This window comes from Perca flavescens, chromosome 12 (assembly GCF_004354835.1).
Source record: "Perca flavescens isolate YP-PL-M2 chromosome 12, PFLA_1.0, whole genome shotgun sequence".
Classification (NCBI taxonomy): Eukaryota; Metazoa; Chordata; class Actinopteri; order Perciformes; family Percidae; genus Perca; species Perca flavescens.
In genome coordinates, this window is record NC_041342.1 from 14,079,524 (window position 1) to 14,099,968 (window position 20,445).

Here is a 20,445-nt window from a genome sequence, read left to right on the forward strand (position 1 = left end):
GGATTTTGATATAAAAATACTCCAAAATTATTTTTTTCAACAGATATTTACCATGTAACAAGAAATAAATTAAAAATGAACACAGTGACACAAAAATTTAAAAATGTTCTTTTCATTTTACTGTGTCTTTAGGTATTTTTTGTGGGGCATTTCCCCTTTCATTTGGAGAGCAGACAGTAACAGTGGTGACAGTAAATGAGAAGGGAGAGAGAAATGGCTGCTACAAAGGTCCCTGGCCGGACTCACATCGAGAAATTGCATGGTCGGTTTCATAAAGCCCTCGGCAATTCAACTTTTGACTTTCACAAGCATAAATTTAGAAACTAGATTTATGAACTAAGGCAAAGCTCGCCACAAGTTTAAATACTGTAAACTGATGCTTTTTTGCCTTAAAAATAGGACAGCTATAGACAAGAAAGGGAGTAGAGGGGGGAAAACTTGGTACGCCAGAAAAGTTTGTTTTCATAAGAAACATCAAAAGTCTTCCCATCGCCAGTTGTTTCATACTACTGTAAATGTTTGTGCTGTCGAGGTCCAACTTTGTCCAGTGGGGTGAACGTATTAAATATGTATCTCACTAAAAAAGCTGATATTGCATGATGGGACTGGGGAAGCACTCTGTGCAGTACAGTGCAGCCTTTGCTTAACCACAATTCCTATAGGGAAAGTGCATTAAGGTATTTCTATGCTGGATCCCGTGTGTCTGGTTTTAGTTTGTCATGTCTCACTGCAGCAGTGCTAGACATTTAGGAAAAACATTTGGGATTTAATTTAAACACACAGGGATGATGCTGTAAAAACAACTATGATTCTGAATGATTCACAAATCAATTTCACTCCATAATACTTTATATAAACTGCAATGTAGTACCATATAATACATGTTTTTAACACCAAGTTGCCCTTCTGGATGTCCCCAGAGAGCCTGGTGTTTAAATTTACCAGCTGATGATACGTTTCTAGATGTAATGTCTATGATTTTGCAGCAAACTCTTAACAGCAACAACTTCCAACAGGGGCTGTCATCGGAAGTGCTCATTATACCATCAGACAGTTTGAAAGCTAAATAAATAAATGAACAGCTCTGACACTTCTTCATGCATAGAAACAGCTTGTAATTACTTTCCTTCAAAATTTCCTTCAAGTGCTCAACAAAAGATTGATTAAAAGCATAATTAGAAAGAAGACCCTAAAATGCACTGCATGGCAAACATTGAACAAATGCAAACACAAGTTACACGTGTCTCTGAAAAGATTCAACACACTCACCTTCCATAATCTCTCCACCCTGGACAACTTGCGCGATTTCATTGTGATGGAGTGGCTGCATATGGAAAGGGCGAAGGAGGAGTGATGTTGATGCAGAGAAAGAAGTGAATAATGACCTGGTCATAAACGAGACACACCTCAACTCTCAGTGAAGAGTAATTCCACAGTCAGCATCTCAGCACTAAGTTCCGCACATTAAGTTGAAGTAAGTGCCCACGTGGTTGTGTGTGGAGGTTAGCATGGACTTTTTCTAACTGAAACACCTCCCTGCTTTCTCAAATGAAGACCATGTGATCAAGGAGAGACCCCAGAATGCCAACGAGAACTCGACACTGCCGTCACACCAGAGGAAGTCACGTCAGAGCCCCGAGGGAGAACCAGGCAGAACAGGGAGCCCGACAGCCGTCGACATCTTTCTAATCTCTGAAACACAACTCCAGAGGAGGATAGCGAAGAAGGATGAGCCAAAGCTCTCGGCCCCTTCACAACAATCAGCACTGAACCACTTACCTGAGCCATTAGCTGTATCTTGCCATTCAGCACAGATCAGCATTACACACCACACACAGAGCTAGGCCACTTTATGGTGCTTTTTACCCAGGGTTATTTATCCTGTCTTCCCTGTACTTTTCTCCCAGGAGCAATTTACCCACAACACCATCTTTCTGGATTGATAAAAGCATTTCTCCTAGCTACAGGCTGATGCAGGCTATAATTCCATGAACACGAGAGGTCAAAGAGACACCGTGACCCAGCGAAGCTAATACCTGTAAGGTGTCACCAAGTGCACATACTATCTGTGCCCTCGAGGCTTTGCAGAAATTTTAAATGTGACTGCTGCTGGATTCTCTACCTGGTGAGCTTCTTTTGCTCATGAATGATAAAAAAAAAAAATGAAGACAGAATATGCTTGTATCTGTAAACTAGAAATACCCACACACTTCTCCACATTATATTACACCAATGTAAGTCATTCCTACAACAGAACTTAAAGCAGCACTAACCAATATTTTTTACATTCCTGTAGTGCCAAACCCACAGATAATGGTCACCTAACTCTGCAGTTTCCTCTGCAGTGGTTGTACAGTGAAAAAGCTCTATAACCCACTGTACTCAACTTACCCAGCCTGGTGCTTAATAACCTGATGTTTCCCTCAGGAGTTGGTAAGAGGCCATAAATATTATATTTGACTTTCATCAGGTGGCCAGAAACACAACTCCAAGTGAATGCTAATGTTGTTCCATGTCTGCTTGATGAGTAAATCAAGTGACCAAAAAATTCAATTAATACACATTTAAGACAACATTTTCTTTACCCTAAAATATGCCAGTGGAAGCTGTCAAAAAAGATCTACATGATTTCTGCTCAAAGGTCAAAAAGTGGGATTTCCAGATGCATATTAAGTCAAAATTGAATCAACTTTGTTCAGGTTGAGGTCTATCCGACAATAAAACATCATGGATATCAAGTTATAAGATCAAGCTGACAGAAAGTCGGACATAAGGACAGAAATATAGCTTTCTCTGTGAAGCTGATGAGGTGTGTTTGTTTGTCTGAAGATGCCTTCCTTAACACATTCAGCAATAAAATTTCTGTATTCCCATGATGCAACAGCCAATCTGGTGAGGGGAGGAACATCAGTCATCGCAGTTCGGCTTTCCTGTCTTTGATCGGGTACGATTTGACAGGCTTCCAGCTCCAGAATAGCGAATCACTCAATAGCGCTCCCCGTTCTCTTTCCACCTCCGCTATACCAAACAATCATTATCTCCCCCATCTCTGTTCTGCTCCATGTGAGCTCCACAATGAACATCATCACAGTCAAGTCAGCCCTTGACTCCCAGCTCAGAGAAAAGCAATCGTTTTACTCTCGTTCCCGGAGCTCTGGGTCTCATTCAGACTCCTGGCATAGAGGAACAGGAGAGAAATATTGACTGGAGATGATGATGTAGGAAAAGCTGCGCAATACAGAATGTGCCTAATCGAAAAAAGCTCTCATGTAGGTCTCAAGCTGGCCTACATGTGCCTGTACACAAGAGATAAGTTAGCAGACAGACAGACAGACAGACAGACAGAGACACACACACACACACACACACACACACACACACACACACACACACACACAATTTAACAAGCTATAAACCCACCTTCATGGCTGGAGGAACAAAACTTTTCTCTCCTGTCACTCCTTGACAAGACTAGAATGCACAGAAAGGAAGATCTGGCGAGGACGCAACATGAAAACTAATCTCATGTATTATTCACCAGAAGACTAAACCAGAGCCCGGAGGCAGGAGAGGGCCGAACTAATACCAACAGACTTCTGTCACAGCAGACATTTTGACTTCTTAAACAGAGGTAACTACATCCATAATAGCTGCTTTTCTCAATGGAACACAGCTATCATTACATTTTATTAGTTGCACCTGCTATCCTGCAATGACAGTAATACAGTATCTGCAAGAGTTGTACACCAAGTGTACAGTGTTCCTTGCATATATTTAGATTTAAAGAATCAATCAAATTTAAATTAGTTATTTCTTTTTTGGGGATTGTTGTAACTTGGCAACTGTTATTTATATAAATTAAACAAATTATATATAACATGTTGAGCTTTAGCTTTCGACAAAGTGAAGCTATCTGTGTCTCCCTGTTTCCAGTCTAAGCTAAGCTAACCCACTGCTGGCTGTAGCTTCATCCTTAACGGACCGACATGAGAGTGGTATCCATCTCATTTAACTCTCTGCAAGAAAGTCAATAAGCGTATTGTCTCTATTTGAGCGAATGAGGCCAATGGTGTTGCTAGAAGGACGAAAAATTATGAAGGAGCTAACCAGATTTGATACTAAAGAACAGCTACTGCATCAATACAGGAGTCTAAACACCAACACAAGCTATCTTTTCCCTCTGCAGTGACACTGTTGCTGCAAATGTACAAAAGCTACAATTACTTGTTGCTTCTGTTGTTGTTTCATCTTAAGGATTTACTACAGTGATATGACACTGTTGACTTTGCAGCTCTGCCCTCCTGCTTTGCCATTCTGTGTGTTTATGTAGCAGTTCAATTATGTGCGTGCGTGTGTGTCTGAGTGCGTGCGTGTCTCCCAGGGGTGTGTCGCTGCTGTATCATGGCGTGGTCGATAAGCGAATCTGCCCGTGTGACACAACAGTTTACTGCTTCCTGGTCTCAGCCCAGAGAAAAGATTGTGAGAGGGCTTGGGAGGAATGGCAGCTCTACTCTACTGCTCTAATTCTAGCCGACAGAAATTTCCTTCACTTGCTTTAAAGTTTTGTCTCCATTATTAATGATCAGCTCCAGATTATTTTCTCTTTTGATTAAATAAAGGAACATTTGTGGCTGCACAGTAACAGAAGATGAGTCAGTAAAAGGGAGGATCCAGGGCCTTGCTCAAAGACACAGCAGAACACCTTCTGCAACCGATATGATCATTTGATTTTTGCCCCCCCCTCTTGAATTAAATGTGCCAGTTGGGCATTGCACTGATGCTCTCTTGTCTGTCTATGCCAGAAAAGGCTTTTGTCTGTGTGTGCAGGTCAGAAATCCCTCAATGTGGCTGATGTTGCAAGGTGACCATATAACCTTTCCAATCCTAATGAGAGGTGACATTATATTCCTGGATCTGGATGAGACACGTTTATCTGTGGCAGCTGGTTAGTTTTAGTTACAGATGTTGTGTAGGAAACCAGAGCAACTTTTCTTTGTTTTGTTTTTTAATACAAGTATGATTTAAGGCTTTATTAGTACTAGCGGTACAGCAGGGGCAAATACTCTGTCTGAGTCTGTGTGAACCAGAGCCAAAGCCTGAGCTTATCTACTGTACTATATGTTAAAGTGTACAGTAGTGTAGAGTTGGTGCATTGATTGGAACACAACAGTCTCTAGTGGTAAAACAGAAACAGTGCATGGAAAAGCTATTTCCTGCATGTGCTTGGCATTTTAAACATCAATGAAATATGAAATCACAATCCACTAGATTAAAACTATTTGGCAGAAAAAGGAATACACTAACGCTTGATCTACAATACTTGCTCTTTCCTCCCTCCAAAATAGCTACACTGCCGTTAATCAACCACGCAACAAAAGCTAATCCTCAAAAGGAAAACACAGAAAATATAGCCTGACGTTATAAACATTAAACAGAAACATGAACACAAAGAAAAGGCAATAGGAACGAGCTGAATTAAAAGGCAGCTATATTTAGCGACACACAAACACACACATAAAGTTAAAAAGACATTTTTAAGATCTGTGAAGTTACATCTGTGGAGTGAGCTAATCTCCTGTGAAAAGCAGGGAGGGGATGTGACTGCCATCAAGAAGCAGAATGTCAAAAATGACAAAAAGGAGTGATTTTATTACTGCATGAATATGTAACTGAGTACATTTGAACCACACAGATTACAGCTCCTGTTATCAGTGATAAGTGAAGAGGATTTCAAATGTGATGTGAATAAAACTGCCTGCGTGGTGGCTTGATGACAGCCGATGATTTGTTTGTTACTTCACATGATCTTTAGAGCAGAAAATCTACCATGAGACTGAAACTCAGTCAGCGTCATCCATTCTGCAGGATCCTCGTCTCATCAGGGAGCAATAAGGCTCCTCTGTATTTAAACACTGACTAATATCCACTGTCAGCTTGTGTAATAATACAGTAAATCATTAAGAGGAAGAGGCACAGCCTTCCAGCGAGGCATCTGCCTGCTGACACACTGTTGACAAGTCTGTGGAGGTGGTGGGGGAAGGGCAGTGTGGCGGGGGATGATCGATGGCTTGTCAACAGAGCGGTGAGGTGCTCGGGTGGGGGATGGAGGACTTGTTGGGATGCCCTCTGGGAACGTAGAAGCATAAAAAACAAAAACAAAGACAGGTCGATAGTGAATAAGTCTGTCAGCAGCAACCAAGCCCCTGAAACAGGAGAGGCTTCATTAGAGGCCAAACGGGAATGACTGTTTTCAGAATGGAGGAGGAAAAAAAACTAACTAACTAAAAACAAATTCTCATTACGGTGGAGGTAGCATGTTGCATGACACCAGCACAGGGCGCTCAGTGTGCAATGTGAGAGCTGCTTCATCTCCAGATGGCAGTCAGAGTTGCCAGTGAGCAGCGGCGTGCGTTTTCCCAGAGCTTATACAGCCTCACCCTCTCCACCTTTGCAACCATGGCAACACTGAGAAAAAGGTCCTGCTGAGGATGCTGTGCTGTCCTTAGGGAGGAGCTGCGCTGCCTGGGTGACAGCACGGTTGCCTTGTGTGCCCTTTCTTGCGTGCAGGTTTAAATGGTCAGCGACCTTGCATTGAGTTTCTTTCTTTAATTGTCTTTCATTTGATTTAGTTTTACCTTATTTTATGATAAAAGGTGTTTTTATTGACCTGTAAATAGCTTTTATTATTTTGGTTAAATTTTTGTTGCCCTGTGTGAGGCACTTTGTAATGTGTTTTTTTTAAAAGTGCTCTTAAAAATAAACACTATTGCATCTTGTATTTAGACCCAAATTTGTTATTAAGTTTAAGCTTAAGACCTTACAGCTATTATCATCAATATTTCTACATTGACAATGCATCAAATGAGAAGAGATCACAAACTCTGCAGTTCCCCTCATCCCTCAGCTCACTGTTTAGGTTTACGGGCCCACAACTTTACTGTTTTGGTTCACTCTCACCACTTTGATTACATTGTGCTACCTGCTTAGCACCAAACCGCACATAGACAAAGTAAGCGACCAGTTGATGAACATAGTGAAGCATTTAGCAGCTAAAGAGACAGATATTTAAGAACTGACCATTTATGTTTTTTCATACAGTGATGAGGTAACAGTATAAGGTTATACACAATTTTCCATGATCAAGTAACTTTGCGTGTGCCACTGTCAGATAAAACAGCAGGTAAAACGCGATCACAACACCTCACTTACGACTGTCATGTTCATTTTGGGATGCGTGCAGCGGGTAACTAAGCCATTGGCGGCCATCAGTTATCAGTTAGTCGTCAACTGAAGAATACACAGTTAGTTCGGCCACAGAGATAATGCTCGCTGCTGTCTTCTTTTTTTTTTTTATCTGGCTGCTCTTGTTGAGCTCCGTCTGGCTGATTTATCTGAGCTTCCAGACCTCAAAGGAAGCAAAGATCTGTAGTATCTGTGAGTAGAAGGCACAGTGTGCGTGTGTGTATGTGTGTGTGTGTGTGTGTGTGTGTGTGTGTGTGTGTGTGTGTCAGCCCTTGGCAGTAGTATCTGAATAACATTTTACACTTAAATCACACAGGGTAATTTATGATTCACTCCTTTTGAACTCCAGTTTCCTGCGATTCAAAACAGGAAAAAAACAAGGTTTATGCAGACGGGGAATTTACCTTTGTGGGGAATTTTACTAATGTTTAACTTAAGCAAATTAGTTTAAAGATGACAGCCAAGCAGGTACAATGACGCTCAACAGGATGAACTCTACAATGCCCAGCTAATACATACAATGGTTACACTATATAAACAATCCAGTAATCTCTAGAGAAAGAGAAATCTCATAGCTTAGAGCTCTTTGTGTTCATCCCCCAGAGATGTAACCTTGGTGTTTGCCACCAGCCTCACTTTCTGTCATACATACATTTCAAGCAAGACAAGCCCATTAAAAGTAATATTAAAACACATTTTCTAGTATACTTTTTTATCAAACATCTGTAGCCTAGGAGAGAAAAAAATCTGAATGCATTATAGAGCAGTTTGCCAATCTCAGATAACCTTGTGGGAAATGAGCTTTTCACTAATGACTAGTGCTTAGTTAAACATAAATTCACAGTTGCCATCACACAATCACAATAAGCAAGCAGCAAGGTTTAGGTATTGTAAGTAAAAATGTTACATTTGCTTATAAAACATACATTTCTGTGATGATTAACAGTATAAATATATATTTAATATGATTAAGTATAAATTTATCAATGGAATTATTTATACAAGCCAGAAGCTGAAATCAGTGATTAAAGGGTGAAGGGTTAGATGAAGTAAGTTTGACTAACTGAAAAACAAGGACTCAAGCTCTGTTGAGTGGCACTTTTAAAATTGTGGTCAGCCATAGGAAGAGTCAGATGGCCATTGATTATTGAAGGGCATTACCTCCTTTGAATCTCTGATTATAAGGACTAATCATTTTCATTTAAATGTTGTATGTATATCACATTCCATTGTATTTTTTATGTTTATTGGTTTGTCTTATTTTATTGTTATTGGCTACTATCATGTGCACAGATTTGTTCTTTTATCAGTTCTTTAATAATGTCATGTAAGGGGTTTCATTATTTCATTTATGTGTTGTGAAAGTTAATAACAAATACTTGAATTACAAAATGAAGTTGAAGTATTTCAGTGAGAACCTGGATGAATAATTACTTTGTCACGCGATAGACCTTTGTATACTCAGACGCCTGTAGAGTCATGTGTCCTCTTTCAATGTGAGACACAAACAGAGAGAAATGCTTACATTTTCTCTGCTTTTGTCTGTGCATAAAGAAAAAGTCAATACAGGCCGGGTCATAAAAGTGTCCCAGGACTTCAGTCTGAATGTAAAATATCAGCGTTTTTTCACCTTTACATACAACAACAGTTAATTAAGGACTCTTGGGTGTGGGTTTCTATTTGCAGTAAATGGTACTGACAAGGGAAAAGAACTACTGCAGACGTCTCCCTAGGTGACTCGACCACAAAACACTGATGATTACACACAGAGTGCAGCAATAATTAGTCAATCCCACAACACACACAGGCAATGAATGCTGCAGTACACAAATTATTAAACAGTTTTAACAAAAAATTGAATTATTTCCATTTTTTACGAGGACAGGTAAATATTTGGATACATTTCAGTTAAATTAATGACATTTCCAAGTCAATTTGTGAACTTTCCCTCTGCAAAATAAATGGAAACAACGATAGCCATTAAAACTTTTTCTCAGGGAGGAGGTGGGTGGAAATAGCACTCCTTGAAATGGTCTCCTCATCTCCTGAGGCTAAAGGCAATTTCATGCTCTAGCACGACTCAGCGGGACATCAGGACTAAAGGTGACCTCAAGGTTAACGTTGCAAAGCTAATAAATATGTTGGAAATCCAGCAGCACAACAACCTCCTGGTCACACAACTAAAATCCAATCCCAAGGTTTAAATGCTAGAGAAAATCATGAATTTGAATTTTACAGCAGTAAAGTATCTCATATAATGAACATAGAGGCTCTTAATGAAAATAGGGGGAACATGGCGAGCACTGTATCCAGCCTAGGTGTTGTTGTTGACAGCCCAAGCAGTGTCAGTGTTTGGCCCGTTGCCAACCTTATCACTTGATTCTTCATGTGACAGACATCAATAATTTAGAGATTCAGCTATTTAAAGATAAAAGGCCAGTCAGGCACACTGTTTGCTGTAGGTTTGAACTAGTGTCATCTGCAAACAAGCAAAACACACGTGTTAAAGGAACACGCCGACTTATTGGGACTTTAGCTTATTCACCGTAACCCCCAGAGATAGACAAGTCCATACATACCCTTCTCATCTCCGTGCGTGCTGTAATGCTGTCTGACGGCTCCAGTATTAGCTTAGCCTAGCACAGATCCTGCAGGTGACTGGTTCCAACTAGCCTACTGCTCCGAATAAGTGACAAAATAACGCCAACATTTTCCTATTTACATGTTGTGATTTGTAGAGTCACAGCATGTACACAAAACAACGTAACATGAGACACAGCCATCTTCTAACCGTAAACAAACCGGGAACCATATTCGGATAACATATAATAGTTATGAGGCTAAACATGTAAACGTGTAAATTATAGGCCACATATCTTATAAGAGGGATCCTAATTCAATTGTATGTCACTTGAATATATATGTTTGAACAATAATAATGGCAATGATGTACCTACAACAACATGACCAAACGTAATGGACCAAACCAAATCAGCGTCTTAAGCTACACGTCCTCTCATTGTTGCTGCAGTTTGAGTAGCTCCAAACTGGATAAGATTCTTATCCAACTAAAGTGCAAGTTATCTTTAAAAATACAAACTGAATAACTAGCAGTAGCAGGTCAAACTCTACTGAAGCTGGTGTTTGGTCTTGAAGACAATTTCACAACTCATCAAAGAGGCCCAAAATTCCCGTAGACGTATTCCCTTTTTGACTAAATTTAGACTTTCTGGCTCCAGTGCATTAACTGCCAAGATGGTGACCAGCACAAAAACTCAAATCAAAGCTTTAAAATCATCAATTCAAAACACTGGGGTTGACATTACAGACTACATCCATGTTTTGCCACAGTTTATGACCGAATGATTTTGCTTTGCAATTTCAGCACCACAGACAGCGCCGGAGGAAAGCGCAAGCTCTCCCTACAGACACACAAAATCTACAGAGAATCACATCATCCTAATCTGTTAGAGACATGTCAATGAGGTGGATGCTCTGAAAAAAATCAGAGGATTTATCACCTCTGATTTCATATTTGACAAAAGGCACACAGGGACCAGGCCAGCTCACAGGCTCTATTATCCAACAGAATCTGAAGACAGCTTGACAAAAACAAAAACAAAAAAACATTATAATGCCAAACCAAACACAATAAACAAATTCTAGCAAGTGTTAAGCTGCCATAGAATAAAGAACAACCTTTTACAACTTTCCAGGGATATACTCTTGGCCTATGACTGTGTGTGTGTGTGTGTGTGTGTGTGTGTGTGTGTGTGTGTGTGTGTGTGTGTGTGTGTGTGTGTGTGTGTGTGTGTTTATACTGTATATGCATGTCTGTCTGAGTGTGTATCCAATCTAAACTAAACATCTGGAGATTTTTCATAAGGGAGGGCTATGTTGGCTAATAAAGTAAAAGTGTCTTACATCCTCATCCTCCCTCGAGCATTTCTTGCGGTACTGGATGTGAGGTCTGCCATCGGCGAGTTGCTGAGGGGTCTTCGCTGCGTTGTCTTCGTCTGCAACCTGTCCACTGAGAAGGTGACTGGCCTCAGGTGGGTGCGGGAAGGAATTGGCCGTATTAATCTTCCCGGTGAATCTCTGATACAGCAAAGCCATATTATAGGTCATGTCCAGATAAAACAACTTACAGCATGTCAGAGCCACAGACGAGTCTCGCCTGAGTCGGTTTTTATTGGGCAGATCTATTGGTTTTCTGTGCGCTTCGAGGAGAACCGATGGCAGGCAGCCAGTTTTCACATCCGAGATGGAGCAAAAAAGATAAGGCGAAGATACCGACCTAGTAAATAAGTGGATAGTGGACGACTCACAGTCTGAAGTGATAGACCGAAATAAAGCCGATGTCCTATAGCTATGTCCAGACGCACGGCAGTCGGTGGGCTGAAGGTGTCAATAGTTGCTCTCATCAGTATTCACAACACGCTGTCTCCCCTCTTCAGTTTCCTGATGCCTCCTTACAGCGAGACAGCAGGCGGATGCGCGGAGTTTCCGATCAGATATTCGATCCCCATCAGACTCCAGGTGATTGTCCACAAAATAAAAGAGCAAAAGATGAATGTTTCGACACTTTCGGCTCTGTTTTTGGCAGACCGTCCTCACGCATGAAGGACGCACAGAGCCCGGCGGTACTCTCCGCAGATGCGCTCTGCATAAGAAGTGACCAGCACTGAGAGATCAGTCACTGTAGCGCTACTGTCACTTCACTTCTCTGGCTGCTGTTTTACGCACAAACATGCTCCGGGACTGCGCAAGTTTCACCTGAATGTACCTTCATTTAAAACCTCTGATTATAAAGTCGCACTCATTTATGATTTCATGAACGGGGTCATAACATCTTCACCCAAATAAATGTATATAGTCCCAGGACGGAGCTCGAGTGCCTCTCTGTGGCGCACTGGATTAGAGCAGGCTGACCACACACGTACTTCAGGTGTAAAACTCCAAATCTTCCTGTTTTTGCTCGTTTTCTCAGAAAATTCAGCTTGTAGGCCTACAAATCCAATTAGCTAAATCCTGAAAAGCTAAAGTCGAGATCAATGAATCTATAAATGATTCCCATTTTCCAGAAACCAGAAAGTCACATGCAGCAATTATCACCAGTGTCCTGCAACAACAACAACAAAAAAGAAAATTTCCTCCCTGCAGCATATAAATACTTAAATAAATAAATCTTATAAATACTTTCATTAAAATCCCTTGCAGTAATAATTTGAAACATGAAATTGTTTCTCCCCTAATGTATGCAGTGTCCCTCCTTCTATGACATTGTTTTCAGTCAGTCCACATCCACAAGTGTTATTCAACTCATACACTACATTTAATGCTTGAAATGCTCACATAGACCAATGCAGCTCTCTGGGTAATGCAGAATATTGGCTTATATGTGGTGGAGGGAGGGAAAGGCTCTTGAGTCAAAGTGTTAAAATCTGTGCCATCCCTGTCATGAATGCCACAGGCGAACACCCCTCAGCCTCTCACTGTGACAGCTCAAACTATCACTCCAGCGGGGCCGAGCCGCATTTCTGGGAAATAGGTCATCTTCACACGGGTACAACTTCAAAGCAGCGCTAAAGCACAGCTCAAAACAGCCCCCTCATACTAACTATTGAATTGCATCTCCCATTAAGTGAAATCAAGTTCATTTTGGTAATCTTTTGTAAAGGGTACTCAAAGCGGACTGACTAGAACAGCAGATATGAAAATATTCTATATTCAACTTTGAACAAAGAGCAAGTTTCAGTTAATTATTTTTTTTGACAAATGGTGAGTCATCTCCAGCTCTGAAAAGAACTGCTGGAGGCTCATTGATTCATGGCTTGAATTATGAATGTAACCTCTTAAATAGGATATGTATCTAGAATACAGAATATTGATTTCAAAGGTTTGGCCATTCATTTAAAAACAAGTGCACATAGGACATTACTGACTTATAACTATAGTCCCTATCCCTCCCTTTCTCTTCACTATCACTTTGAGTATGATTCATAATTAACTGAATCACAACTTTGTTTAAAACTTTTGCATGCTTTTTAATTGCAGCAGAGATTTATGATGTTGGGCTAAACATCTGGGCTTCCGGCAGCCTCATCTTACACAGTGGCTCGCCTTGGTCCCTGTCATCATTTGTTTCTCTAGTTCATGAATTCCTTTCCGGGGTCTGTGCACACCTGGGGAAATAGGTCCAAGTCACTTGACATCCATCCCAGCCTCGCTGATAGATGTCTTCCAATCCCCCTCACTGTGTTGGAGAGCTATTGTGAACTGCCTGGCTGCTTTAACGCTCCCCTCAGGACCGTGCCAGGAGCCAGGGGCTCAGCTTGACTCCCATATCGCCTCCTCACAGATGCAGTACAGCAGCTGACTGGAGCTTTGCCTTCCCCCGCTCTCACAAAAATCACTGCAGTCAAGCTCTGCGTTATTAGAGGCAAACATGTTGAGAGGCATATAATAACGGATATAATTATGATAGCTGCAGCATACCTAATACCTCAGCGGGTAGCTAATGGCACTGTTGGAGCTAGTAGGAGCTAAAAGTTACTGAAGTAACTTACAGTATATTTCAAGCTCATAACTGATGCATTTTAATCGTAATGACATAATGCACTTCTAAGCACTTTATGATGCTGTGAGTTAGGTCTTTATGGGGCTCAATAAACTCCCCTGGGTGAGTTTGCTTTTGATTTCAGTTTTGGATTTATTACACAAAAGTTACCACATAATTTAACTGAAAATGCACAGGTGCTAAAGGCTAAAAGCGTAGTGCCTACAGTACATGCTCCACAGAGGACTGCAGGGAAAATCCCACCACTGTGTAAAAGATACAGTCACTTTAGTTTTGTTAGCAAGTTTTTCAGCATGGGAAATAAATAGTAGAAAGTGTTATATTGTAACAAAGAAGGCTTTTTAATGTTCTGTTCTTTTCTGTTTTAGCTATACGAGTTGCTGTCATACCTTAAGAAAATTGCCTGAAGCATGTTGCTTCAGTTTCGTTTTTTGTGTGTTTGTGTAGCCTGTCCTCTTTCCAGGTGGGGTGAAGAGCTTGAGGCTCAGTGTCACATATTATTCATAATATACTGTATATATAAAATGTAATGCACTTGTGATGCACACATTAATGTGTTTGCATTAACTGAAAGGCAACCACAGGCTAACAGGTTTTCATCCGCATGCTATACACTGTAACAAAATGACTCAAAAATGAATTAAATGGAAGAGCAAACAGATCAATCAATCAATGTCCGGTGGGAGTGCAGTAATATCTAATTTCCTCCGAACATCACTCAGCTGTGTAAGGAAATTACTGCGCCTCTCTACATGCATGTCACGGAAAGGATTTATTTACAGCCCACCATAATCACATAATTTTACACCATTTTCTATTTGGTATTAGCCAGACACTAATGATTTCCCTTGATGCTGAGCTGAGCCAACCACAGCAAAAGGTTGTTTTTGTTTTTGTCATCCTGCTGCCTGGTTCGGATTACATGCCCCTGCTTTGCTGTCCAGTGGACACATTGGCTACATTTAATCTTAAAGCTTGCCTCAAGACAGCATGGGCCGTAGTTTATTATCACATTGATTCAAAATCATCATAAATTCAATTAAATGGAGTTGCAGACCTATACATCAAATTGGGTTCAATTATCAGAAGAGCCAGCATTCAAGCAGGATTTACACATCATAAGTTATCAAACTAGTTTTAGAATAGAGAATATTCAAAAGTGTGAGGGGAAAGACTTTCCTCATTCATACTCAACCACCTGCAGCACATATTTATAATGCAAACACACTGTTTTTACAACTGTTCAAAACACATTCAATACAGAACAATGGCAAATGTTGTGCATTTCTGCAGCAACCATATTGAAATATATAGAAAATCTTAGCAGCATATTTACAATAAAATGAAATAATAATCATTCCAAACACAGCTGATTGCAATTTTAGCTGAGAGAGAAGACATAGCCTAATGTGATGTTGAACTTGTGACCAAATGAAGAGAGAGGGAGGACTAGAACCCTCACAGCACTGTGCAGTATGATTGATTATATCCTACTATACATATTGTTGAGTTGTTTTGTTTTTAATTACTTTAAAAAAATCTTAGCACCCAATTGCTGTAGACTACTTTGCATCAAAAATCTCAGAGTCATACTGTAACTCAGTGACATTCGAACACACAGACACAATACATGTACTTTTTTAGATTCAGTGTGACGTACCCTTCCCGAGGATATTATCTCAGATGTCCATCGCTGAATAAACGTCTTAAAAACCCGCTTTGAATATCAAAGTAATCCAGTGATAGCTGACTGTACATCCATGGGCACGCAGCAAACGTGAGGTGCTATTAGCTTATTCGGCATACTTTTAATGGTGCAAATTTGCCAAAATGAAAAAGAAATGCTATAAAGCTAGACTCAACTTGAAGCCCACCTGTCTCTCATCTGAGGCAGCATTGTACTTCCTGTTTCAAGAGACCCCAAATTATGGGAAATGTAGTCCCAAATTCTAGAGCATGATCCCTCAAATAGTATTAAGACAAGTAATAATAATAGGAGTGACAAAATACATTAGCATTAACTTTCTTTTATGTTGCACTTGGGGGACTTTGAAAACCCCTGCTCTAGATAATTAGATAAATAAATACAGTAGTTAGACAGACAGACATATGCCATCAAAGTGGATGAATGAAAACTGAACAGAACAAAAGTAAATTAAATGTATGTGTGTCACACAACGGATTTCCAATTAGGATCACAATGTTATATTGAACATGTTTAAAAATTATACCCATTGCTCCCAGGGTAGAAACATCTCCCTCTGTCAGTGTTAATCAAAATTTAATTATGGCTCGATGAAGACCAAAGTCAATAGGACTGTGCAGTGGAATACGTTATTGTTGAATTACACCCGAACACTACATTACAACTCTTTTCTCATTTGGGGCCATGTAACAGCCGTGAATTCAATTACTGTGTCTTGCAAGTCACACTTTATTACAATTGCGGCCCGCTGTACAAAATCAGAAAACCTCCACAAATCACTGAATAAGTCGCTGAATTTAGTTCGGTTTCATAATAACTTGATAATATGGTATAAAACTAAGCATAAACACGTACTGAGTCTCATGTAGATTCTACAATTCATGCATAATTTTGATGAAAATCCCATTTTTAATAATATTAATTAATATTCTAGTAAGTGTTCATTTTTTACTGAGCCCTGTGTAAAATTCAACTTTGTTAACTGCTTTCCAGGACTGAAACCAGCAAAGCATATTGCCTGTTGGAACTGCCATATTATTATCATCTGTGGAGAATAAGTGCTGAATCTTGCAGTATATTACGGATGAAGGGAAGCTATGTACTGAGCCCAAATTGAAATGGCAGCAGATAAGTCAAAGAGGAAATGGAGTTTAATGCTATGATGTTGTAGAATAGACTGTGGCTACGTTTGAGGGGAGCAGCAGACTACAGTTGTGGATTGTAACTGCAGCAGATGATGAGGAGGAGAAGAGCAAGATAGACAGAGTGCGTGTCACTAAGAATTTATCTTTACATGTGTGTTTGTGTGTGGATAGATAGTGTGTGTAGCAAAACCCAGGGATGAAAAGGGGTGAGGGGAAGGAAATGAGGGAGCTTATCACATGAATAGTGTGAAACATAACCTACCCTGCTTCTCCCGCTTTCTTTTTCTTCAGATATTGGTTGCATGATTTTTCTGGTGCTACAAATTATACCATAACATCCCTTGGGTCATTTAAAACTGTGATAAGCACTTCATTTTTGCCGTCATTGGGCAAACATTTCATAATAATCTTTCAACATATTGTAATTCAAGTGGTCTGAGAGAAAACTAGACTGCATGTCCTGTTGGCTCTGTATTTAGGCTTCAGAAAATCTAGCCATCACAGAAAATTTGGTTACACTTTACTTGAAGGTATCTACATAAGAGTGACATGACACTGTCATGAACAAGTCAAACGTTTATGACATAACGCTTCTGTCAGACAGTGTCATTTGGTTTTTGTCACGACAAGTTAGGGTTAGGGTTAGGTTTGGGTTAAAACGCAGCGCCCAGGATGGGTGCTGCGAGGGGCACGGGCACAAAGGGTTTTCGTTTTTTCGACAAGTTAGAGTTAGAGTTAGAGTTAGAGTTAGGGTTAGGGTTAGGGTTAGGGTTCATGTGTCATGACAGTGTCATGAACACATGACACTGTCATGACACACTTTTATGTAGATACCTCCAAGTAAAGTGTTACCGAAGATTTTGATCAATCCCAGGTCATTTCAGAGAGAAAGAGTGTTCCTATTGGCTGTTCTGTGCATGCTGTCTGTGCGCCAAACAGAGAAGAGAGAGCTGCAGGAAGAGGTCACACCCTACTTCAAATGTTGCTGTTTGTTTTGCATTCTACCCACTGCAGCTTTATTTTTCCATATGTCTCTAATTACATGCATTCTTAGACATCTCTACCTAGTCTCGTTTTGCCAGACCTTCCTCCACAGCGCTGCGGAGGAGGGTCTAGCTAGTCCACACATTCCACGATGGGAGAAAAACGTGCTCTGGTTTATTGGCATTTCTTTAAACCAATTACAATTATGTTGGGTGGTACTCAGCCCCGGACACAATGACGGCGCCTCTACAAAATAGCCTCGGGAAGGAACTTATTTTGGCAGAACATGAGCACGTTCAAAAGTTGTTTTAGTCGTGCAACAGAAAACTCAGATTCAACAGATAGTCTAGTTAGCTGTCTGGATTTACCCTGCAGAGATCTGAGGAACAGTTAACCATAGTCCTCATAAGGCGTCACGGTTCAGAATGCCAATACAAAGGGAGTGGAAGGTGTGGGACATCCGGCCTAAAAAGAGGGACGTTCGGCAGAATTTCCGGCGGCACCTGAACAATTACTGAAATGTCTAAGTCTTTGCATTTAGAGTATACTTAAGTGTTTCTCTGCTGGAGATGGATTTAGAGACATAGACACAAACCATTAATTAATCTAACGACAATAATAACAACAACAGCAACAACAAAACACTAACAACACGTTACATCCCGCAACGCCCTGCTGTGATGTTCCTATGCACAGAGTAGTCAGGATCCGGTATAGGAGACTGCACTACTCAGTATGACACGATGTGCCCTGCTATGACATGAACTTCCACGATAACCTTCGAAGTCACTGTGACTTCTAATGTGACTGTTATCACCACTGTTCATCACGCCCCCAACCGGCCCGTCAGACACCGCCTACCAAGAGTCTGGGTCTGCCGAGGTTTCTTCCTAAAAGGGAGTTTTTTCTTGCCACTGTCGCAATAGCCACTGCTAATGCTTGCTCTTGAGGGAATTACTGTAATTGTTGGGGTTTTGGAATTTATAGAGTGTGGTCTAGACCTACTCTATCTGTAAAGTGTCTCGAGATAACTTTTGTTATGATTTGATACTATAAATAAAATTTAATTGAATTGAAATTAACAATCACCATCAGATTGTGTCTGTCCTCACAATTTACATCAGTTGAATTGCCTGAGAACAACAAAAGTTATCTACTCTTCATCAATCTCCCTTGCAGCCTATTTGCATGCAAGGAGCGCAGCATCAAGTTAGAATTTAGTCGAAGCTGAGAAATTAGCTGATCTCAAAGCCATCTGAATGATTTTCACATAAACAAAGTAAACAAAATGTTTAAATTCAGAACTTGCTAACGAGGAATGCAAACCAATCATTTGAAATATCCAAATATCTCAAACAACAATGCATATGTACTTCTACCCATCTGTTCCCTAAGACGACCAGCTCCCACTGAAGTCATTAGCTGGCAACACATCACAAAGAATAACAATGACCCACTAAGCAATCTCCACAAAATATGTAACCAACTATAGAAGTCAGCACTTAAAAGAAAATTGAACGGGAAGCATTTGTCCATTAAGAGCCTCAGAAGGGACATTGAGACTCGCTGCCCCCTTCCTGCCTGTCCAGTTGTTATCAAAAACAGCCAGCAGCCTTTTCTGTCAGGAGCAGGAGACTCACCCATAAACACAGACATTCCCACACAGCGTGCCATGCATGCTAAAAGGGCCCCTTACCCTTCTGGAAGCAGTGCTGGTGTCTATCTTCAGCTGGGTGGCTATAAGGACAGACATGGTGAGAAGTGCCACTTGCCTTCCCCCTCCGCTGCGCTCACACCTTTGTGCTGTGAAGTTCAGGCTGCTGTAGGTGCCTGAGAAGTTCTCCCACCCTCCTTTCCCTCTCTCACTCCCCTCTAAGGGAGAGAGGATGACCCAGGGGTCCAGGAGCCCAACCAAAACGCCTTCCTCTCTCCTCACAGGGTGAATCAATCACACAGACACTAGCATCGTCTCTATGTGGGAGGGGGGGCATATCATCCGCCCAGGCTGCTCCAAATGTTACTTATCTCTCTCGTCCTTACTCCCTCCCTCTCTCCCTCCCTGGCTCACTCCCACGCTCATTCACTTATTCTCTCACACACACTTAAACTCTCCTAACAAGACTTTTCTCAGCAAAGGTGGAGAGTTCAATAGTGTAAGTAAATTAGACACACACAGATTGTATATATAAATAATAAAAACAAATAGTTTCTCGACATATCAGCACCAATACTGCCTGCGAGGCATTTTTTCCTTCCAGCGTGCGTGCGTGCGTGCGTGCGTGCGTGCATGCGTGCGTGCGTGCGTGCGTGCGTGCGTGCGTGTGTGTTTCCAATCTGAGTGTGTGCACACAAGAAATGGATCAATTTAGTCCTCTTTGCAGCTGGGTTTTGTGATTAAACCCAAGTAGTATTTATGTTGCCTGTCTTCCACCACCCCCACCCTCCCACACATACACACACATCAAGCCATGCTAACAGGACAGAAGCCTGGCAAAAGCTACACTGCTGCTTTATTTATGTAGTGTTTGTGCATTGTGTATTAAATCCTAGGGCTAAGACTGCATAAACCTGTTTATTCAAGCAAACCACAGCACAGAGTCATGGGAAAGAGGGAATAAAATGGCTTTTATGAAAGTAGAAGTGGTCATATTTTTCAATGAAAATCCAAGACCCCCTTTAGTTTTTTAATCTAATCTGCTCAAGTGAATATGACAAAAGCCGGAGGCGAGAAGCACCGTACCTTGAGAAGACCAGCGGAGACAGCACATATAGCAAAGCATTCATAACTC

The 20,445-nt window shown here is 40.9% G+C and overlaps 1 protein-coding gene across 1 annotated transcript in view; it reads right to left on the minus strand.

Moving 5' to 3' along the window:
* The window catches only part of LOC114565297 (dipeptidyl aminopeptidase-like protein 6), a 74,387-nt gene extending 62,549 nt beyond the window's left edge, over window positions 1-11,838 (minus strand). The window contains exon 1 of the mRNA XM_028593251.1: window positions 11,167-11,838. Within this exon, the coding sequence (XP_028449052.1) occupies window positions 11,167-11,370 (204 nt within the window). The 5' untranslated portion in view covers window positions 11,371-11,838. The remainder of the gene's footprint in view (window positions 1-11,166) is intronic.
* Between the last annotated feature and the right edge of the window lie 8,607 nt (window positions 11,839-20,445).